This window comes from Phyllopteryx taeniolatus, chromosome 14 (genome assembly GCF_024500385.1).
Source record: "Phyllopteryx taeniolatus isolate TA_2022b chromosome 14, UOR_Ptae_1.2, whole genome shotgun sequence".
NCBI classification, from domain to species: domain Eukaryota; kingdom Metazoa; phylum Chordata; class Actinopteri; order Syngnathiformes; family Syngnathidae; genus Phyllopteryx; species Phyllopteryx taeniolatus.
In genome coordinates, this window is record NC_084515.1 from 186,416 (window position 1) to 210,239 (window position 23,824).

The following is a 23,824-nucleotide window of genomic DNA, read 5'->3' on the forward strand; positions in this document are numbered from 1 at the left end:
GAATATAACATACAAATAGAATTTACTTCACTTGACAGATATACGTAGGTATACGGAGCCCCAGACATTTGCTAAATTGAGGGAACGGATTACTAAATTGAGGGCACGGATTACTAAACTGAGGGTACAGTTTACTAAATTGAGGGTACGGATTACTAAACTGAGGGTACGGATTACTAAATTGAGTGTACAGTTTACTAAACTGAGGGTACAGATTACTAAATTGAGGGTACAGATTACTAAACTGAGGGTACAGTTTACTAAACTGAGGGAACGGTTTACTAAACTGAGGGAACTGATTACCAAGGAATTTTATTTTTTCTCATACCTTGGTACCAGGGGGGCTCCGTACCAAATGAGCTAAATACCTCTTTTTTTTCTTTTTTTTTCTTTTTTTCTTTTTAGTTCAGTAAAGTAATGATGAACGTACTACGTTCAATAGATTCAATACTAATTCGAGAATAATTATTTAGTGAAGCGCGTGTGGTCGTTTCGTAAAATAAATAATAATAATTTCGTAAAATAAATAGTAATACTTTCGTAAAATAAATAATAATAATAATAATAACAACAAGTATGCGGACAGTGTACGGCAGCTCCACTTAGACAAACCTCCTGTCACTACACGCGAACCGACATACAACGCATAAGGACAAATAGACGTAAACAGTACAACACACAAGCAACTTTACTTGTTAGTGGGATATTATTGCTCAGTCACGGGAGATATGTTTTCGCTATAAAGTACGTATAAATTTGGTATTAAAAAAAAAAAAAAAAGGCCTAAATCGAATCGCGCGTCCGTGACAGATTTTGACCAAGTGGAATTGCCGTACATTTTTTTGCAGCCTTACTTTTTTCCTAACCAAACGCGCTTTGAAAGTATTGAAGCCTCCACTACGTTCATCGTGAATTGGACTAAAAAAAAAAAAAAGAAAACAAAAAAAGCATTCGTTAACTCTTTGTGTCCGGTTGACCTCGTCTCGGTGATCTTTGAAGCTTGGCGGCCTAGTTAGCTTAGCCTAGCTTAGTTTGCTAACAAAGAGACGCGTTTGTGATCGACACGTCGCAAAACAGTGATTCCAGTGTGAGCGTGTTGTGCTTTTCGTGTAAAAATGTGTGCAAAAGGGACAGCAGAGTACGTAAAGGAACTTCGTGGAACTAAAGCAGAGAACGTGCAACAACGGCAACTACTGGACGCTGTTTTCAAGAACCCTCGAGTTGGGTTAAGCACGGCAGGTTTGTTCACTTCATACTTGTTATTCAAAACAATATTCCCGTGTATATTTAAGGCAACTTTGTGACGTTAAATGTACTATAGCTCATCAACATCCAATAATGTGTACTATGTGGATCTTATGGGGTCCACTTATGTTTATTTTTTCTCTTTTTTTTGACATTTTTGAAAAATGTCCTCTAAAAGGGTTGCGAGCAATGCTTCATATTATCACATTGTAACAGTTGACTTGTTTGGAAAAATGTGCATATTTTTTTCCTCTTGAAGGCTTTTTTACTGAACATAATTTGTTCATGCCAAGTGAAATCACCCAAAAGCAGAGTGTATCAAATACACATTTCAAGAGGGCCACAATAAATTTTTTAACGTCAGTCTTCAGACAGAAAAACAAAGTGGCAATAATTCTTAACTGTACTGAAGTAGATTTTTCAGTTATATGTACTTTCCTGGTGGCACGGTGGACGACTGGTTAGAGTGTCAGCCTCACAGTTCTGAGGACCAGGGTTCAATCCCCGGTCCCGCCTGTGTGGAGTTTGCATGTTCTCCCCGTGCCTGCGTGGGTTTTCTTCGGGCACTCCGGTTTCCTCCCACATCACAAAAACATGCATGAATTGGGGAGACTAAATTGTCCGTAGGTGTGAATGTGAGTGTGAATGGTTGTTTGTTTGTATGTGACCTGCGATTGGCTGGCAACCAGTTCAGGGTGTACCCCGTCTCCTTACTTTGTTAAAAGAGGCTTGTTACTTTTTTTTTCAACCTCCGTGGATGACAACACAATGTTTAAAAAAATTAAAAAAGTAAATGTGGAGAGGTCAAGTCACTGTCAGTTGAGGTCTTGATTGATTGAGCTCAAGAAACTCAAATCAAAATCCTGACATCGACTTTAAAGTCACTGAGGTGTCTGTCGCTTCAAGTCATCTTTCAAATCCTTTAACTCTTGCGCAAGGAGTGAAAAACTTTGGAGTGATTAGACACATTGGCTTTACTTGCCTTTTCGTTGCCATTTCTCCACACGCTGTTCTCTACCATCTCCTGTATTGTGCTTACTTTTTTTCAGCCTCATGACTCAGTTGTTGCTCCCCTCCTTTCATAGTCATGTTAGATGAACTGTAATGCTTGTTTATAAAAATTGGAGGCTGGTATTAAAATTAGGGATGGACGGCGGCAATATTCGCCATTTTGACTCGTATCGGCATCAGCCTGATGACCGATAAGCAATCAATTTACCGTATTTTCACGACCATAAGGCGGACTTAAAAGTCTTAAATTTTCTCCAAAATTGACAGGGCGCATTTTAAAGTGGCACAGAGTTCCAAAATCTGTAAATGTTGTTGTGTGATGAGCGCTCACTTGACTGACTGGGAGCATTTCCTGCCGACACGCTGCTTATATAGAGGAAAGGCGGACGTGACTGAGGACAGCATGCGGACGTTAAAGGGGAAGGGTTGGGGTGACAGAGGACGCTAAAGGCACGCACCAATAGGTATAAAGCGCCGGGTTGTGCATTGTGCAAAACAACATCGGTTTGGCTAAGAACCCCCGAAAATGGCACCTACGAAGAGACACGCTGACGAAGCGCAGTTTAAACTGCAAGCTATCAGTTACGCGGAGGGACCTGGGAATGGAGCAGCCGCGAGAGAATTTAAGATCAACAAATTCATGGTTCGAAAGTGGAGGAAGCAGGAACGACGAAGGAACTCCAACTGCTGGACATCGGTGTAAATAGGGCGTTCAAAGTGAAGTTGCGAGCGGTGTGGGAGCGGTGGATGACAGATGGCGAACACAGCTTTCTAAGACTAGGAGGCAGCGCCGGGCGAGTTACGCCACAATTTGTGAATGGATTGTGGATACTTGGGGTAACGTGTCTGCTTGCACTGTTGTTCGAGCTTTCGTAAAAGCCGGCATAATTTCTGAGGAGCCGCAAGGCAACGAGACTGACTCCGACAATGAAGGGAACCTGGCGTGTTTGATGGAGCACTTGCCCAGCTGTTCATTTCGGATACAAAAGATGAGGACTTTGATGGATTTGTGGATGAGGATTGATCAAATAATAACGTGAGTACATTGTTAAATACTTCAATAAAGTACAACCGAACTCAGTTTTGCTCCCGCTGCCTTTTTAAAAACATTGTTTTAGCATGCATGCATGCTACCGTATGTTTTAAGCTAGCGTATGTTTTACCATGCCTGCGCCCAATAATACGGTGCGCCTTATTTATGTGTTAAATGCAGAAATAGACCCCGTAACTGAGACTGCGCCTTTTAATACAGTGCGCCTTATGGTCGTGAAAATGCGGTAAATCTGCTTAATCTGCGTAAACTTCAGGCAACTATTTATTTAATTACATTTTCAGTTAACATTATCAACACTCTAATGTAGTAAAAAACAAAACGATGTGTCCAGATTAAACAGTCGCCCAACCTCCCTGCTTTCCGCCGTTCGGGTACTATTGGGGAATATCTGCTATTTTATGCCCCTCAGCTATCGAGCCATGGAGGCCAATGTTTGCGTCGCATCCGATGTCCATCCATCCATTTTCTGAGCCGCTTCTCCTCACTAGGGTCGCGGGAGTGCTGGAGCCTATCCCAGCTATCATCGGGCAGGAGGCGGGGAACACCCTGAACTGGTTGCCAGCCAATCGCAGGGCACATACAAACAACCATTCGCACTCACATTCACACCTACGGGCAATTTAGAGTTGTCAATTAACCTAGCATGCATGTTTTTGGGATGTGGTAGGAAACCGGAGTGACCGGAGAAAACCCATGCAGGCACGGGGAGAACATGCAAAGTTCATACAGGCGAGGCCGGGGATTGAACCCCGCTCCTCAGAACTGTGAGGCTTGACGCTCTAACCAGTCGGTCACCGTGCCGCCGTATCCGATGTCAACACATTATAAGTTACTAAACATTGCCTCCATGTCGGGATGGATACCAAAAGTGGTACTTGTTTTTTTTTGGGGGGGGGGTAATATCTAGTACTGATTCACTTAAAATCGATCCGTACCATAATTCGGTACCAAAGTCCGCCCGTTGCAGCGGAAATTAAAGAGTTGGCCAATTTCCATGACGCTCTTGAACACATCAATGCCGAACAAGAGCATAATGGTGTCACTCACAACAACCAACCATGTGGAACGAATATGGTCAAAGTATGGTGGAAAAGTGGAGGGGTTCTGTTTGAAAAGGTCCGGAAACATAATATCTCCGCTACTGAGTAACGAAGCGGCGGAGTTGCGCTCGTGATTTAGACATGTAGCACAATCCATAAGCAGGTGGCTGGTTGGTATGTCGTCAGGCACAGAGAGCTAGCAGGGAGGCAGCAAACTGGGGTCAAAGCGGTTTGTGGGATACACCAGAAGGCTGAAAAGCCACACAGTGTGGAGGGTAACCACACGAGCGTCCCACACAAGTGAGCTCCACTGGCGTAGCTAGCTTTTGGCTAACGAGTGGCAATGCAGTAAGCAGCAGAAAGCTAAAGGCTGTTAAACTACTCTTTCGGGGTCGAGGAGTGTTAGCCAGCTGAGTCTAACAAATGAGTTTAAAGTCCAGAATTGATATGCGACAATCTTGAGTAAATTGATAAAACAAGGTACATCCATCCATCCATTTTCTGAGCCATTTATCCTCACAAGGGTCGCGGGAGTGCTGGAGCCAATCCCAGCTATCATCGGGCAGGAGGCGAGGTACTCCTTGAACTGGTTCCCTGCCAATTGCAGGTCACATATAAACAAACAACCATTCGCACTCACATTCACACCTACGGGCAATTTAGAGTCTTCAAATAACCTACCATGCATGTTTTTGGGATGTGGGAAGAAACCGGAGTGCCCGGTGAAAACCCACACAGGCACGGGGAGAACATGCAAACTCCACACAGCCGGGGTCGGGGATTGAACCCCGGACCTCAGAACTGTGAGGCAGACGCTATAACCAGTCGTCCACCGTGCCGCAAAACAAGGTACAAAATAGTGAAAATAGAGGAGGTAGAGCAGCTTGCCAGCGATCTCCACATTGTTGTTCTATTGTATTACGTACAGTATGTGCATAGTGTAGGTATGTTGCTAAATATTTCGAACCACCTGCATATAAAAATCGAGGATATCATTGGATAGAGGTTTGAAACATGAATAATGCAGCCCTATGGGGGGCAGAAGTCAGTGCATACTGTAGGCCGGTCCCAAGCCCGGATAAATGCAGAGGGTTGCGTCAGGAAGGGCATCCGGCTTAAAACTTTGCCAAACAAATATGAGCGTTCATCCAAAGAATTCCATACCGGATCGGTCGTGGCCCGGGTTAACAACGTCCGCCACCGGCGCCGTCAACCTGCAGGGCGCCATTGGAAATTCAGCTACTGTGGGTTGAAGTCAAAGAAGAAGAAGAGGTGGAAAGCGGGTTCTTCGGCAGAAAGAGAAGAGGAAAGCACAGAGCCTAGAACTGAATGTAGGGACTTTAAATATTGGGACTATGACAGGAAAATCTCGGGAGTTGGTTAACATGATGATTAGGAAAAAGGTTGATATATTGTGTGTCCAGGAGACCAGGTGAAAGGCAGTAAGGCTAGAAGTTTAGGGGCAGGGTTTAAATTATTTTACCATGGTGTAGATGGGAAGAGAAATTAAGTCGGGGTTATTTTAAAAGAAGAGTTGGCTAAGAATGTCTTGGAGGTGAAAAGAGTATCAGATCGAGTGATGAGGCTGAAACTTGAAATTGAGGGTGTTATGTGTAATGTGATTAGTGGCTATGCCCCACAGGTAGGGTGTGACCTAGAGGTGAAAGAGAAATTCTGGAAGGAGCTAGACGAAGTAGTTCTGAGCATCCCAGACAGAGAGAGAGTCGTAATTGGTGCAGATTGTAATGGACATGTTGGTGAAGGTAATAGGGGTGATGAAGAAGTGATGGGTAAGTAAGGGATCCAGGAAAGGAACTTGGAGGGACAGATGATGGTAGACTTTGCAACAAGGATGCAAATGGCTGTAGTAAACACTTTTTTCCAGAAGAGGCACGAACATAGGGTGACCTACAAGAGCGGAGGTAGAAGCACGCAGGCGATTACATCTTGTGCAGACGATATAATCTGAAGGAGGTTACCAACTGTAAGGTAGTGGTAGGGGAGAGTGTGGCTAGACAGCATAGGATGGTAGTGTGTAAAATGACTCTGGTGGTGGAAGATTAGGAAGACAAAGGCAGAGAAGAGAACCATGTGGTGGAAGCTGAGACAGGACGAGTGTTGTGCAGCTTTTCGGGAAGAGGTGAGACAGGCTCTCGGTGGACGGGAGGAGCTTCCAGAAGACTGGACCACTGCAGCCAAGGTGATCAGAGAGGCAGGCAGGAGAGTACTTGGTGTATCTTCTGGCAGGAAAGGAGAGAAGGAGATTTGGTGGTGGAACCCCACAGTACAGGAAATCATACAAGGAAAAAGGTTAGCTAAGAAGAAGTGGGATACTGAGAGGACCGAGGCGAGGCGAAAGGAATACATTGAGATGCGACACAGGGCAAAGGTAGAGGTGGCAAAGGCCAAACAAGAGGCATATGATGACATGTATGGCAGGTTGGACACTAAAGAAGGAGAAAAAGATCTATACAGGCTGGCCAGACAGAGGGCTAGAGATGGGAAGGATGTGCAGCAGGTTAAGGGGATTAAGGATAGAGATGGAAATATGTTGACTGGTGCCAGCAGTGTGCTAGCTAGATGGAAAGAATACTTTGAGGAGTTGATGAATGAGGAAAATGAGAGAGAAGGGAGAGTAGAAGAGGCAAGTGTGGTGGACCAGGAAGTGGCAATGATTAGTAAGGGGGAAGTTAGAAAGGCATTAAAGAGGATGAAAAATGGAAAGGCAGTTGGCCCTGATGACATTCCTGTGGAGGTATGGAAGCATTTAGGAGAGGTGGCTGTGGAGTTTTTGACCAGCTTGTTCAATAGAATTCTAGTGCGTGAGACGATGCCTGAGGAATGGAGGAAAAGTGTACTGGTGCCCATTTTTAAGAACAAAGGTGATGTGCAGAGCTGTGGGAACTATAGAGGAATAAAGTTGATGAGCCACACAATGAAGTTATGGGAAAGAGTAGTGGAGGCTAGCCTCAGGACAGAAGTGAGTATTTGCGAGCAACAGTATGGTTTCATGCCTAGAAAGAGTACCACAGATGCATTATTTGCCTTGAGGATGTTGATGGAAAAGTACAGAGAAGGTCAGAAGGAGCTACATTGTGTCTTTGTAGAGCTAGAGAAAGCCTATGACAAAGTACCCAGAGAGGAACTGTGGTACTGCATGCGAGAGTCTGGAGTGGCAGAGAAGTATGTTAGAATAATACAGGACATGTACGAGGGCAGCAGAACATCGGTCAGGTGTGCTGTAGGTGTGACAGACGAATGTAAGGTGGAGGGGGGACGGCATAAGGGATCAGCCCTGAGCCCCTTCCTTTTTGCAGTGGTGATGGATAGGCTGACAGATGAGGTTAGACTGGATCCCCGTGGACGATGATGTTTGCAGATGACATTGTGATCTGCAGTGAAAGCAGGGAGCAGCTGGAGGAACAGTTAGAAAGATGGAGGTATGCACTGGAAAGAAGAGGAATGAAGATTAGCCGCAGTAAAACAGAATATATGTGCATGAATGAAAGGGGTGGTGTGGGGGAAGAGTGAGGCTACAGGGAGAAGAGATAGCAAGGGTGGAGGACTTTAGATACTTGGGGTCAACCGTCCAGAGCAATGGTGAGTGTGGTCAGGAAGTGAAGAAACGGATCCAAGCAGGTTGGAACGGGTGGAGGAAGGTGTCAGGTGTGTTATGTGACAGAAGAGTCTCTGCTAGGATGAAGGGCAAAGTTTATAAAACAGTGGTGAGGCCAGCCATGATGTACAGATTAGAGACAGTGGCATTGAAGTGACAACAGGAAGCAGAGTTGGAGGTGGCGGAAATGAAGATGTTGAGGTTCGCTCTTGAAGTGACCAGGTTGGATAAAATTAGAAATGAGCTCATCAGAGGGACAGCCAAGGTTTGATGTTTTGGAGACAAAGTTAGAGAGAGAAGACTTTGATGGTTTGGACACGTCCAGAGGAGAAATAGTGAGTATATTGGTAGTAGGATGATGAAGATGGAGCTGCCAGGCAAGAGAGCTAGAGGAAGACCAAAGAGAAGGTTGATGGATCTCGTGAGGGAAGACATAATGGCAGTTGGTGTTTGAGAGGAGAATGCAGGAGATAGGCTTACATGGAAAAGGATGACGTGCTGTGGCGACCCCTAACAGGACAAGCCGAAAGGAAAAGAAGAAGAAGAGGTTTGAAACATGAATAAAATGAGCGCTAGTTTTTAAGAATTGGATCAGGATTAAGGATTTTATGCCATTTTATGTCGCTAATCGGCCCAAATTTACTTGTCCAGAAATCAGTCTAAATCATTCTGAAATTTGTGACCAAAACCATGACTCTTTGCTCGCTAAATGCCGTATGTTAGTCTTATTAGTTGAAAATGTTGTTGTTGATGTTTAAACAGGCCATTTTAAGATTTTTCAGTGGCGGCGTTCGCTTGAGCCATCCCATTCGAGGCACACCGAGAGCAAGCACATCATCAGGTTTACTCTAAACTTCACAGTAAATAAGAATAATAATAGTTCATATTGTTTTCAATAGTGTCCGAATCCTATGAATGAGTGATTTTGGACGCCAAAATCAATGAACATTTAAAAAAAAAAAATTTCAGAACTACAGAAAATCTCATTTGAATTAAAAAAAATTCCAGAAGCAAGATGGTAAAGGGATTTCCCAACAGTAATCGGAAAAGAACAAGGATTACCTTGTGCAAAAGAATGAGAAAACGCGATTTTAGTGGACCTCCGCTACAGTCCCCTCCAGAGGTATTGGAACGGCAAGGTCTTTTGTTTTTGTTGTATACTGAAGACATTTGGGTTTCAGATCAAAAGATGAATATAAGACAAAAGTTCAGAATTCCAGTTTTTATTTCATGGTATTTACATCTGTGTTAAACAACTCAGGACAGAGTACCTTTTGTTTGAACCCACCCACTTTTCAAGTGAGCAAAAATATTCGAACATGTGACTGATGGATGTTTCTAGTTGCGCAGGTGTTGCCTTTTAGATTGATTGCTTAAACATTAGATCATGCTTGTGTTTGGCTTTGGGTTTCACCTTTGAAAACTGCATTTGCTGTTAAGCAAACATGAAGACCAGAGAGCTGTCTATAGGAGAAAAGCAAACCATTTTGAAGCTGAGAGAAGGTCAGAGCTATTGCACAAACATTGGGAATAGGCAATACAACAATTTGAAATGTCCTAAAAAAGAAAGAAAGTACTGGTGTACTGAGCAACAGACATCGAACAGGTCGGCCACAGTGGTTAACTCATTCCCTGCCAATGCTGTCCAAAGACGTCATTCAGAATTGAGCTATTCCCTGCCAATGCCGTCTAAAGACTTCAGTGGCGTTTTTTAACAGGGATGGGTGGGGGAGGGTCTTGTGCAGTTTATGTGTGATTGTCAAGCCTGTGGATAACTGCAATGAGGAATGGCACCCTGTAGAGGGCCACAATGCCTTGAGGTGAATATCCCTCCCTCAGATAGAAGAAGAGGAAGAAGGAGGAGGGGGCGCGGTGAGAAGACAATGAGAGGATGCAAGCATAATGGCGGAAAAGCGAGAAGACAAAAAATCTATTTAAAAAAGCCTTCAGTCCTAGAAATGTATTGCACCAAGGCAAGAAAAATATTGTTGCGACCGACAGGAAAGATGCCTTAATCATGCGGGGGAATAAAGGATGACGCTCCGAGCGATACCTTTCCTGCAAAGCTATCGCCTAAAATGCTGGGCCATATAGCGAGATGCTCTCGACCACTTGCCAGCTGATTGTCTGCCGACCAGGATTTGAGTAAGTAGGATCCGGACTCATGACGAGTGAACTCCCTCTGGATCGCCTGGAAGCAGCCGAGCTTCTTTCGGAGTTTCCTCCTGATGATAATGGAGACAAAGGTAACTCGTTTGGAGCTTGCGTTGGCTACATTTAACGAGCAAACACGCTTCTTCAATCCTTGTTCTATAAAAACATAATTTGGTCCCACTAGTTCACATGACAATGTAACATCTGTTGCCAGTACGATTAGAATTTTCCATTTCCAGCTCGTCCATCTTGCAGTAATTCAACACCCGCGAGTCGAACGTCTTTTAGGATTGTGGCGAAGGAAAGTAATGTTTTTTTAGCCTTGCAAAACACGTCATCAATAAAAAGTATTCTATATTAATCGTAATTTATTATTTTTTTTAAACTTAGAGGTTATGCATCCAGCAGATGTTCGACTCCCATTCCAGTACGCAGTGCAGACAAAAAAGGTAATTGAAAGCTTTTTTTTTTTCACATCCCACTACAGCAATTTCAACAATGGAATTTTACAGTAATAGTTATATTTCGAAACTGCACGGGTTGTGCTTCGAGCAGAACAAGATCCCACACAAGATCCCATTAACCGCCAACAAAGAATAAAATCCAGATGTGGATAAAACTTTGCTCGATTTTATGCGCAAGGTAATAAAACCCTGGACTATTGAGCAAACGGTAGAGGAGAATTTGAAGGGGAAAAGTGCCAATGTGGGAGCCCCATTTGTTCATGCATTTTTTCTGTCAAAAGTACTTTCTCAGTGGTTTTTTTCCATTTTCACTAAAGAAAAAAAAAAGTGGTGTCAAAGTCAGTTCTGCTTGATCTGTCTGCTTTCACAAAAAGGCTGTTTTCTCATTTTTTTCTCAGGGTGGCTGTGGATCACTAGGTAGATCGGGTCGTCCAGTGACCGAAGGGTAACTGGTTCGAATCCCGCCTCCAACTGTCTTGCATGTCGAAGTGTCCTTGGGCAAGACACTAAACCCTAATTTGCTCCCACTGGGCCTGGCAGCTCCTTGCATGGCAGCGACTGCTGGTTCACATTGGTGTATGAATGTGTGTGTAAATGGGTGAATGTGAGGCTTTGTAAAGGGCTTTAGGCACTGTGATAATGTAGATAAAGTGCTATATAAGTGCAGTCCATTCACCATTTTCCTCCCGAAACAGATTTGGCTGAAACTAGCCTATATTTGACTGCTGATTACTAAAGAACGGTATAAGCTAGAGACAAACTTTTTATTTTCTGATGAAAGAATCAGATCTTTTTTTTTTTGTGGTTTTGGTGTTTACATAGTGCACAATATTCCGTGGGGCTTGAAAATTTTGTGAAATTGCTCTAAAATGCCTGGCAGTCTAGGGATTACCTGCTCAGGAAACGGCTGGCAGTGAATGAAACAGAACAGAAACATTGTGAGAGCTGTGAAGACACACCCAAGACAAGAGTCAGTGACATCACTGCCAACCTCCACGAGGCAGGAGTGAAGATAACACAATCCTCTGTTCAAAGAAGAGGTCGAGAGAAGAAATATACAGGCCATACCACAAGATGTAAAGCACTCATCAGCAAAAATAATCGAAGGCCAGATTGGATTTTGGAACAATGTTTTATGGACTGATGAATCAAGATTAACCTCTAACAAAGTGATGGAAAAGCCAAAGTATGGAGAAAGAAAGGATCTTCTTATGATCCAAAACACACAAGCTCATCTGTGGCAAATAAAGATGATTCTGATTCTGATGGTGGAGGTAATGTCATGGCTTGGGCTTGCATAGCTGCTTCTGGAACGGGCTCACTAGTCTTTATTGATGATGCAACTCAAGATTTTAGCGGCAGAATGAATTCTTATATCTACAAAACCATTTTGTCTGGCAATTTACAGAAAAATGCATCCAAACTAATCGGGAGAAGCTTCATCATGCAACAAGACAATGACCCAAAAACACTGCCAACACAACAAAGGACTTCAGGGGGAAAAAGTGGAAGGTCTTAGACTGGCCAAGTCAACCACCGGACCTTAACCCATTAGAGCATGCATTTTACCTCCTGAAGAGGAGACTGAAGGTAGAAACCCCCAGAAACAAACAAGAACTGAAAGAGGCTGCAGTAAAGGCCTGGAAAAGCATTTCAAATGAAGAATGCAACAGTCTGGTGAAGTCAATGGGTCGCAGGCTTGATGCAGTTATTCCAAGGGTTATGCCACCAAATCCATCCATCCATCCATTTTCTGTACCGCTTATGCCACTAGGCTCGCGGGTGTACTGGAGCCTATCCCAGCTATCTTCGGGCGAGAGGCGGGGTACACCCTGAACTGGTCGGCAGCCAATTGCAGGGCACATATAAAGAAACAACCATTCACACTCACATTCACACCTAAGGGCAATTTAGAGTCTTCAATCAACCTACCATGCATGTCTTTGGGATGTGGAAGGACACCGGACTACCTGGAGAAACCCCACGCAGGCATGTGGAGAACATGCAAACCCAGTTTGAACCCCGGTCCTCAGAACTGTGAGGCTGATGTGCGAACCAGTCGGCAACCTTGCCGCCATGCCACCAAATATTAAATGTTATTCACTTAAAGTTAATTTAATAATGTCCGTTCCAATACGTTTGTTAACTGGAATAGTGGGTGGCTTCAAACAAAAGGTACTATGTCATGATTTAATGCATCTAGATGTAAATACCATGAAATAAAAGCTGGAATTCTGAACTTTTGTCTCATATTAATCTTTTGATCTGAAACCCAAATTTCTTCAGTATACAACAAAAACAAAGGAATTTACCTTGCTGTTCCAATACATTTGGAGAGGACTTTATATCCAAGTGCTGTGATTCTGGCACAGCAAAATGGAAAGAAAATGGTGGCCAGTTTTCTGGATTTAGTAACATACCTACATAGTGGATTGATGAGTTATCATAACACATTGTCATACAATTACTGTTTATCTTTGTTCATTGCAAAGAAGTTTGCTCCACACTTTGTATTTTGTAATACTTTGTTTGTATTACTGTAAACCCCCGTCCATCGCGGGGTTTACGTTCCAGACCCCCCGCGATAAGTGAAAATCTGTGATATAAAAATACCTATCGAAAGATGAAAAAAAATAAAAACATTTAGCTTTTTTTTTTTTTTTTTTTTATAAACTTCAAATTGTTTTAGGGTCTTCTGACATTTTTAAAACAATCCACAAACAGAATATATTGAGAGAGAGCGTAAAAGCAATGAAAAAAAATTGCGCAATAATGTAAAACTGCAAAATAGCGGGACCATAAAGTGTGAACCGCAATATAGCAGGGGTTTACTGTATTTATACTTTTTTATTATTTGTAAAATTCTATATCTTTAGAGCGGCACGACTGGGTAGTATAGTCATAGTTCTGAGGACCCGGGTTCAAATCCGGCCTCGCCTGTGTGGAGTTTGCATGTTGCCCAGAGACAGCTGGGCAACTCCAGCACCCCCGCGACCCTAGTGAGGATAAGCGGTACGGAAAATGAATGAATGAAATATACCTTTACTGTATTATTTTTTTATTCCATCCTCTTTTGCTCATTTGTTTTAAACTTAGGATGTTGTTTTGCTAAATTTGTCAAAGTGTATATATTAAAAAATAAAGGTTATATTGAAAAAATGTTGATTTGACATTCTCCTGTCCACTGAAAACACAAAAGTACCGAATATTGGTAGCATACCAGTACCAGTATCGATTGCCAGGTACCGGGAATCTGTGCCATACCGGTTCAAATGTTAAAGTTACCCATCACTGCCTCCATGGCAGCGAGTAAGCTACACTGACAAGGAGGGTTGGCACAGGGTCAAGTAATCTTTGCCATTGTGGCTAAACAGTGTAAAATTCTCCGAGCCACACGTGTGTAGTTAGCCGCAACATTGTGTGTTTATGTGGCTAAACCTTTAGCCACACTTAGTCAGTCTTCGTCCCTGGGAACTAAACAGATTAGCTTTGACGATGTGGGGCCCAATTAAATATATCTAGTCATCAGTCAGGAGTAGGGATGAACGATTTTTTTGTGATTGAGTTTTTTTTGTTTTGTTTCTTTTAAACAAATATTTCGATTTAGCATGCGATTTAGCATGCGATTTTTCGGGAGTAAGTTTATCTTCACTAAACAAGAAATAAATTATTCTATAGTATGACCAACACAACATTTGCTATAGCCAACAAATAACTCTTTCCTGTAGGCCAGGCCTAAATGTTATGATGGATTGATATGAATAACAAATCTTTATTTTACTATTAAATTGTAAAAAGAAAAACCTTCCATTACAATAGAATATTGACTTATTGATTTAACTTAATGCCTTGTAAAAATGTAATACTGTATAATAATGGTCTTGTCAGTAGCAGTAGTACTGCTGTCAGTGTCAGCCAAGTATAGAGATAACGTGGAGAGTAGGGTTGGACATTGAGAACCGATTGGAACCGTGACTAACATTCTGGATCGTTCAAATTAAAACAATTCGGTTCCCAGTTTTGATGCCTACAGTCCGCCGACCCCGAAGAAGAAAGTGGCAAAAACCAACAAAGAAGAACGCCCACGAAGCCGTTCTTGTGCCCAACGGCATTCAGCGAACTAAAGTGTTAACCATGTTAAAATAAATGACCAGTCACCTCAGTGCAACACTTGGATTAAGATTATACTGTACAAAGGAGGCTTTCACGATGTGTTGAAGTCTGACGTGGGCCCTCCCTCTCCAAGCCTCAGCCTACACTACGCGGAACTTCAGTCAAGTCAGTTGGGTGAGTGAATCAATAAAATACGTCTATGCCAACATTGAGGCAGCTAACAAGTTAAACGCTGGGTTGCACTCTTGCACTGATGTTTTTTAGTGTTTATTTTAGTCTTCAAACCAACGTAAGAGCTGACGACAGACACACAAATTAAATAATTCCCATACTGGAAAAAAAGTACAAACAGTCACATTACAAGCTTAACATTGAGCTAAAACTTCACCAAAGGTCAAACTAACAACTTTACATCACAATCAATTGGGACAAAATTCACAAAAATTTCACAGTGTCATAAACACTAACCTTGTGTCCTTAGGTGGATAGGTAAAGGAATCAACATTTTATAGCGTTTGGTTCCCTTACTTTCGTTCTCAAAATTCACTGATGTTGTGTGAAGTTACTTTTAGTGGTTAGGGTATTTGGATGACTACTTTTTACTTGTCATAATATTCTAAAGTAACAGTACTCTTACTTGAGTACAATATTTGGCTACTCCCCCCACCTCGGTCTAAATTACATGGGGGAGCCGTGACTATGTTTGCCCTGGTCCCCCAAATGACGAGCTAGTTACGCCCTGGTTTGAGCCCGTGCCACTGCTCGGAATGACAACCAAACTGGGATTAGCGGCTCATGCATTGATGAAGAAGGTAGCTAGCTAGCTGCGAGAACTAATGTGAATTTCATGACACATTGACCATGAACACTTCAAACGCACGTCATGGTAATAAATATGCATGCTTCAATTCCGCACCAAGCAGCATTGGGTCTCGTCTTCCCCGATGGCGCTGCTCTCCGCAGCCGGAAAAGCCTGTGAGCTTGACTGCTTATCGAGAGCGGCGGCTGGACGATAAATAGAAGGATTTTACGAAGCGGGGGGAAAACTAAACTATTAACACCGTTCACTCACGACAGTATGAGCACGCTCACTTTAACATTTTAACAACATCAGGAATGGCTTTTGCACGTGTTACAACAGCGTGGCTTCGTAATAAAAGAGTGCGGGTACTAGACTGGCCTCCCTACAGTCCAGACCTGTTGAAAATTGAAAATTCCCATTGAAAATGTGTGGCGGATTATGAAGCGTAAAATACGGAGACGCCGTACTGTTGAACAGCTGAAGCTGTACATCAAGCAAGAAAGGGAAAGAATTCCACCTACAAAGCTTCAACAATTAGTGTCCTCAGTTCCCAAATGTTTATTGAATGTTGTTAAAAGAAAAGGTGATGTAACACAGTGGTAAACATAACCCTGACCCAGCTTTTTTGGAACTGTTGCAGCCATAAAATTCTAAGTTAATGATTATTTGCTAAAAACAATAAAGTTGATCAGTTTGAACATTAAATATCTTGTCTTTGTAGTGTATTCAATTAAATATAGGTTGAACATGATTTGCAAATCATTGTATTCTGTTGTTATTTATGTTTAACAGAACATCCCAATTTCATTGGAATAGGGGTTGTACACACAGCACCCCATATTGACAGAATTTTTTTTATTGTTGACATTTTTGCTGATTTATTAAAAAATAAAAACTGAAATATCACACAGCCATAAGTGTTCAGACCCTTCACTGTGACACGCATATATTAACTCGGGTGCTGTCCATTTCTTCTGATCATCCTTGAGATGGTTCTACACCTTCATTGGAGTCAAGCTGTGTTTGATTATAGTCATTGAACTTCATAAGGAAAGCCACACACCTGTCTATATAAGACCTTACAGCTCACAGTGCATGTCAGAGCAAATGAGAATAATGAGGTCAAAAGGAACTGCCTGAAGAGCTCAGAGACAGAATTGTGGCAAGGCACAGATCTGGCCAAGGTTACAAAAATAATTCTGCTGCACTTAAGGTTCCTAAGCGCACAGGGGCCTCACTAATCCTTAAATGGAAGACGTTTGGGACGACCAGAACCCTTCCGAGAGCTGGCCGTCCAGCCAAACTGAGCAATCTGGATGAGAAGACCCTTGGTGAGAGAGGTCAAGAAGAACCCAAAGATCACTGTGGCTGAGCTCCAGAGATGCAGTCGGGAGATTAAAGAAAGTTCAAGAAAGTCAACCATCACTGCAGCCCTCCACCAGGAGAAGTATTTTGCTAAAAAAAAACACCTGAAGGACTCCAAGATGGTGAGAAATAAGATTTTCTGGTCTGATGAGACCAAGATATAAATAGTTGGCCTTAATTCTAAGTGGTATGTGTGGAGAAAACCAGGCACTCACCAACAGTGAAGCATGGTGGTTGCAGGATCATCCTGTGTCGGTGTTTTTCAGCTGCATGGACAGGACGACTGGTTGCAATCGAAGGAAAGATGAATGCGGCCAAGTCCAGGGATATCTTGGAAGAAACCCTTCTCCAGAGTGATCAGGACCTCAGACTGGGCTGAAGGTTCACCTTCCAACAAGACAATCAGCCTAAGCACACAGCTAACATAACAAAAGAGTGGCTTCAGAAAAACTCTGTGACTGCTCTTGAATGGCCCAGCCAGAGCACTGACTTAAACCAATTGAGCATCTCTGGAGAGACCTGAAAAATGCTGTCCACCAATGTTCACCATCCAACCTGACAGAACTGGAGAGGATCTGCGAGGAGGAATGGCAGAGGATCCCCAAAGCCAGGTGTGAAAAACTTGCATCATTCCCAAAAAAGGCTATATTAGCTCAAAAGGGTACTTCTACTAAATACTGAGCAAAGGGTCTGAATACTTATGGCTGTGTGATATTTCAGTTTTTCTTTTTTAATACATCTGCAAAAAAAATCAACAATTCCATTTTTTTTCAGTCAATATGTGGTGCTGTGTGTACATTGAGGAAAACAATGAACTTCAATTATTTTAGCAAGTGGCTACAAAGAGTGAAAAATTTAAGGGGGTCTGAATACCTCCCGTACCCACTGTATATGGGCATATTTAGTTTCTGAAACCCTGACCTTATGATGAACAATGACCTTACGGTTATGTTGGCTGTATTTCTTGGAGTTATCTGGCTGAATAACATCCTAACGTGTTTTCCCTTGATTGGTCAATAAAGCTTCTCCAAGCCAAAACAGCCTCCATTTACCTTGTGCAACTCGCCAGCGCCACCCTATTAATACAGGTTACTATAATCCATCCATCCAATTTCTGAGCCGCTTCTCCTCACTAGGGTCGCGGGCGCACTGGAGCCTATCCCAGCTGTCATCGGGCAGGAGGCGGGGTACACCCTGAACTGGTTGCCAGCCAATCGCAGGGCACATACAAACAAACAACCATTCGCACTCACAGTCATGCCTAATGGCAATTTAGAGTCTCCAATTAATGCATGTTTTTGGGATGTGGGCGGAAACCGGAGTGCCCGTAGAAAACCCACGCAGGCACGGGGAGAACATGCAAACTCCACATAGGCGGGGACGGGGATTGAACCCCGCACCTCAGAACTGTGAGGCTGACGGTCTAACCAGTCGTCCACCGTGCCGCCGGTTACTATAATGTCATCACAAATTATATCACTTTTAGAGGGGTGTCAATACTTGGCAGAAATTCGCTAATCATAGCCTGGCTCGCTCCCTCTCCTGCAAGTGGGAATCCACTGTATGAGTAATTTGATTGACGAGCTTGGTCACAGATGGAATTAAACTTGTAAGTAGGGCCCCACCGCAGAAACGATACACAACATCAAAGTCACACCATTAGATTTGACTTTACCAAACTAAGTGTCTTTGCTTTCTTGTGCCCTGCAGACTTCAGGACAAAATATCTGTGTCCTGGACAACAGGAGCCAGAGTCCCCCCACATAAAGGAGGAGGAGGAGGAGGAAGAGCCCCTTCACATTAAAGAGGAAGAGGATCCAGAGCCTCCCTACATTGAAGAGGATGATGAGCCACAACCCCCCCACATCAAAGTGGAAGAGGAGGAGGATATCACCAAGTTTCCATCGTATTTTGTCCTTTTGAAGGGTGAAGAGGAAGAAGATAAAAGTCAACATGAGGAGAACAGAGGTGCGGAGACTCCAAGCAGCAGCTCAAGTCAACACATGACAACAGAAGTTGGAGACCTCTGTGGAGGATCACAAGCAAACGGCCTCTTAGCTCCACTATCAGAGAGTGACGACACAACGTCACACTCTCCTGACAGTGATGATGATGATGATGACGATGACGACGACGACATGACATTGTACACTGACAACAAATCCTGGGAATGTTCCCAGTGTGGGAAAACATTTAGTTTAAAGGGGAATCTGAACGCTCACATGAGAATACACACTGGAGAGAAACGTTTTGCCTGCTCAGTTTGTGGTAAAAGATTTACTGAAAAAGGCACTTTGACAAAGCACACAAGAACACACACAGGAGAAAAACCATTTGCCTGCGCATTTTGTGGCAAAAGATTCTCACATAAGATAAGTTTAACAAGCCACACTAGAAAACACACTGGTGAGACGCCTTTTGCATGCTCAGTTTGTGGTAAATGTTTCTCTGAAAAGTTAATTTTAATAAGGCACACAACAGAACACACTGGTGAGAAACCTTATGCCTGCTCAGTTTGCGGTAAGAGATTTAGTCAAAAATGTGCTTTGACAGTACACACAAGAACACACACTGGGGAGAAGCCTTTTGCTTGCTCAGTTTGTGGCAAAAGATTCACTGAAAAATGTGCTTTGACAGTACACACAAGAACACACACTGGAGAAAAACCTTTTACCTGCTTAATTTGTGATAAAAGATTTACTGTTAAGACACATTTAACAGCACACATAAAAACGCACACCGGAGAGAAACATTTTGCTTGCTTCATTTGTAGTAAAAGATTTACACAAAAAAGCGCATTGACAGTGCACACAAGAACACACACTGGGGAGAAACCTTTTACCTGCTCAGTTTGTGGCGAAAGCTTCTCTGAAAAGAAAAGTTTAACAGATCACACAAGAAAACACACTGGAGAGAAACCTTTTGTCTGCTCAATTTGTGGTAAAAGCTTTACTGTAAAAGCAAGTTTAACAAGGCACAAAAAGACACACACTGGGGTAAAACCTTTTGTCTGCTTAGTTTGTGGTAAAGAATTCTCTCAAAAGATGTGTTTATTAAGACATGCAAGAATACACACTGGAGAGAAACCTTTTGCCTGCTCAGTTTGTGGTAAAAGATTCACTGAAAAAGGCACTTTGACAAAACACATAAGAACACACAGACAGGAGAGAAGCCTTTTACCTGCCCAGTTTATAGCAAAAGATTCTCTTATAAGTTCAACAAGCGACACAATAGAACACACAGGAGACAAACCTTTTGCCTGCTTAGTTTAGGGGTAAATATTCTCTGAAAAGACAAGTGAAACAAGGCGCACTAGAATCACACTGGAGAAAAGCCTTGGGCCTTGTACACCTAGGAATTGTTCGAGTCTTGCTCAAGTTATAATTTTGGTCATCAATATTAAAACACGTTCAAAATATTGGAGGTCGTCGTCCCGACCTGTTTTGGACCCAACTATCGCAACAAATTCACTCTAAACACAACCCAGACTACAGGATAATCTTATAGGATACTCCTATAAAACATAAACTAGTCTGGTGTTTGTCATCCTTGGTCAGGAAGGGGTAAAACGCATTTGACCTCTCTCAACATATTAAGAGTCCAAGCCACACTCAAGGTCACATCTTAGACCTGGTCATCTCTAAGGATGTTGAAATTCTATTAATTCACATTAAGGATATGGCTATTTCTGACTATTTTTGTGTATTCTTTAAATTACAGATTCTTCCAAAAGTTCAGACAACCTCAATGTCTATTAAGAAAAGGTACATAAATGAGAGTACCGCCACTAACTTTATGGAGACCATAGCTGTGTCACAAACTTTGAATGCTGAGACAGTTGATTAACTTGTGGATAATTTCACCTGGAAAATCTCAAATGTAATAAATGCTGTCGCTCCTATTAAAACTTAAGACATTCTTGTGGCGACCTAGAACACAGTGAAGGGGCACAATGATGGTAAAGACCTCTAAATCAAAGTGTAGGAAAGCAGAACGTAAGTGGAGAAAGTGCTAAATGATATAAGGTTGAATACTGACTCGGGAAAGATGTCAGTTGTTGTCTTGTTGGACCTCTGTGCGGCTTTTGATACGGTAGATCATAATATACTGCTGAACAGGTTGGAAATGTGGGTAGGACTGAATGGAATAGTCCTTAAATGGTTCAGGTGCTAACTGGAGGAAATGAGTTATTTTGTAACCATTGGAAATGTTCAATTTCATCGAATGGCAATGACCAATGGGGTCCCTCAAGGGTCAGTTCTTGGCCCACTCCTGTTCAGCCTGCATATGCTACCCTTGGGTCAAATTCTTCAGAACTTTAATTTTGACTATCATAGCTATGAAGATTACAAACAGTTATATTTAGCAGTCTGCAGATGACTATAGTTCAATTAAGCTGTTGGTGGTGTCTAAAACAGATAAATAACTGGATGAGCCAAACTTTTCTTCAATTAAACCACAATAAAACCGAGATTTTTTGGGATATAAAGAAAAGATGATTGCTGTTAGTAAATACCTGGAGTCACTCTCTTTAAAAACTAAAGACCAAGTCCGAAACCTTGGCATTCTGATAGATTCCGACCTGACTTTCAACAGTCATATCAAATCAATTACTAAAACTGCCTTCTACCATCTGAAGAACATATCCAGAGTGAAGGCTTGCATGTGTCAAGCAGACCAGGAGAAGCTCATCCATGCTTTTATCTCAAGTAGACTTGAGTATTGTAATGGTCTTCTGACTGGACTCCCCAAAAAGAGCACTAAACAGCTGCAGCTCATTCAGAATGCTGCAGCTCGGGTTCTGACCAGAACAAAGAGGTCAGAGCATATTACTCAAATTCTAAAGTCTTGACACTGGCTTCCAGTCAGCTTTAGAATAGATTTTAAAATTCTGCTACTGGTCTATAAATCACTAAACAGTTTAAGTCCTGACTACATGAAAGAAATGCTAATGGAATATACACCCAGTAGGACTCTGAGATCGACAGACTCAGGTCAAATAGTGGAGCACAGAGTCCAAAGAAACATGGTGAAGCAGCATTTATCTATTACACAAATGGAATAAGTTGCCAACAGAAGTGACGTCAGCCCCAAGTGTGAATGTTTTTAAGTCCAGGTTAAAAACTCTTCTTTTTTCTCATGCTTTTGAGACCATTTCCACTTTTAAATATTTCTTCCACCGTACGGTACGCTGTATTAATTGTATTTTTATTTTTTCTCTCTTTGTTTTAAATGTTTATAAGCTTTTTTCCCCTTTGTGTTTAAATGCTTTTAATCATGTAAAGCACATTACGTTACCTTGTGTATGATATGTGCTTTGCTTTGCTTAAAACAGCCAGGGGCAAAACAGGCCAATTATCTTTATGTGTGTACTGGGCCATAGGCCTGCTCAGTTTGTGGTAAAAAAATAAAAAATAAATTCTCTCAAAAGGCAGATTTAACAAGACAATAATACACACGGGAGAGAAAACTTTTGTCTGCTCAGACTGTGATCAAGGAATTTGTCTAAAGTCACATTTAACAGAACACAAAAATACACACTGGGGAGAAACATTTTGCTTGTTCAGCTTTGGTGCAAATATTCTCTGAAAAGACACAATTAACAAGACAAATTATGCTCATGAGAAACCTTTTACCTTCTCAGTTTGTGTTAAAAAAAATCTTTTAACTCAAACTGGTGAGAAACTATCCAGGTCTAATCAAAGTGTCAATGTGAAGGGAGCTCTGGTGTATTTTGATTGGAGAGGAAGAGTATGTCTGATTATTTTTTTATCATACTATATGTTTCATGTTTTTATGTTTTGTGTACATGTGTACATCACGTAGCACAGTTTGTTTTATTTGTACTTTTTTTGTCATGTGTTGACTTTTATTTTACCTTGTTTTGCCATACTGTTGGTGTTGTAAATGAGAAACTGTTCTCAATTGCCTTACCTGGTTAAGTAAAGGTTTTAAAAAAGTAAATAAATACCTTATCAACTACATCATGTTTGTAAAGATTTCTGTTTGTGTTGGGAAAGTGCATTGTTGAGCTCTCACAATTATCCAAAGATTGAGAGAAAATGTACAATAAAATAACAATAAACATGCTCCTGCTCATTCTTTTGGCAAAATACTGTCATGGGTGTGTGTTCCGGTTTTTGTCTTCCCCCTGTTTCACACACACCTGCTTCTGAGAGCTTCTTCACCACCTGTGCCTCGTTCACCCTAATTACCCCTTGCATTTAACGTCGTGTCTCATTCTCTCTCGTCGCCAGTTCGTTGTACCTTGTCGTCGCGTTCCAGCATTCCTTGTTTCCACGTCACAGACTCACAGTAAGACTAGACCCTGTTCCCATTATCAACCTCGCCTTTTTGCCTCATGTTTTTGGATACTGTTGCCTTGTTTGGATTGCCTGCCTGTGTACCGACCTATGCCCGTATATTAAACCTCTCTTTTTTGATACTGTCCATTTGTTTTAGAGTCGTGCATTTTTGGGTTCTATCCTCTGTTCTGTTCATGACAAATACGTTGTTCTCAAAAATAAGTTCAGCAATTAAAACAAAAAAAAGAAAAAACATGTTTTGTTGTTTTTGGAATGATACTACACTTATACTTGAGGTAAATTAGTGTGTGTAACTACTTGAATATAAATGTTTATTACTGTATAATGTATTTCACTTTCCCCCCCCCTTTGTTGCTTATTATTAATTGTGGTGTATATTGTTCTTTGTATACTTTGTACACTTACTGTTGTCTGTTTACTGTATATGACCAATTTATCAATGAAGAGCTATAATTTAAAAAGTTGCCAACAACTTCCGGTTATTGCGGATCTACTTCCATTCACTTTTTTTTTTTTTTTGCTAAAACAAACGCGCTCCGCTCAATAACATCGATTTAGTTCTGAACGGACAGATTGACAGACTTTAAAGGAGTAGAAACATAATTTATTGAATCTTCGTGTCGGGATAAATTCG

The 23,824-nt window shown here is 41.9% G+C and overlaps 1 protein-coding gene across 5 annotated transcripts; it reads left to right on the forward strand.

The window, feature by feature from the left end:
- Positions 1–334: 334 nt before the first annotated feature.
- Positions 335–23,307, forward strand: LOC133489303 (gastrula zinc finger protein XlCGF57.1-like). Of its 5 annotated transcripts, none has more exons than XR_009791864.1 (4): positions 335–1,239; positions 10,511–10,569; positions 10,983–14,871; positions 18,575–18,713. XR_009791864.1 is itself a non-coding variant. In XM_061798246.1 (4 exons), the coding sequence occupies exon 1, from the start codon at positions 6,440–6,442 to the stop codon at positions 7,718–7,720; it is 1,281 nt and encodes a 426-aa protein (XP_061654230.1). In that variant the 5' UTR covers positions 1,856–6,439; the 3' UTR covers positions 7,721–10,425; positions 10,511–10,569; positions 10,983–11,029; positions 18,575–18,670. The 5 variants fall into 5 exon arrangements, 3 of the variants coding, with proteins under 3 accessions (XP_061654228.1, XP_061654230.1, XP_061654229.1); XM_061798246.1 differs by lacking the exon at positions 335–1,239 and adding an exon at positions 1,856–10,425 and having other exon boundaries at positions 10,983–11,029; positions 18,575–18,670; XR_009791865.1 differs by lacking the exon at positions 10,983–14,871 and having other exon boundaries at positions 18,575–18,709.
- The last annotated feature ends 517 nt before the right edge of the window (positions 23,308–23,824 follow it).

What these genes read in the sequence shown, in the direction of transcription:
- LOC133489303 (XM_061798244.1), top strand. Translation starts at nt 1,116, where the DNA reads ATGTGTGCAAAAGGGACAGCAGAGTACGTAAAGGAACTTCGTGGAACT. An exon ending in AGTTGGGTTAAGCACGGCAG is followed by an intron (nt 1,240 to 18,574) that starts GTTTGTTCACTT and finishes TGTGCCCTGCAG; the next exon opens with ACTTCAGGACAAAATATCTG.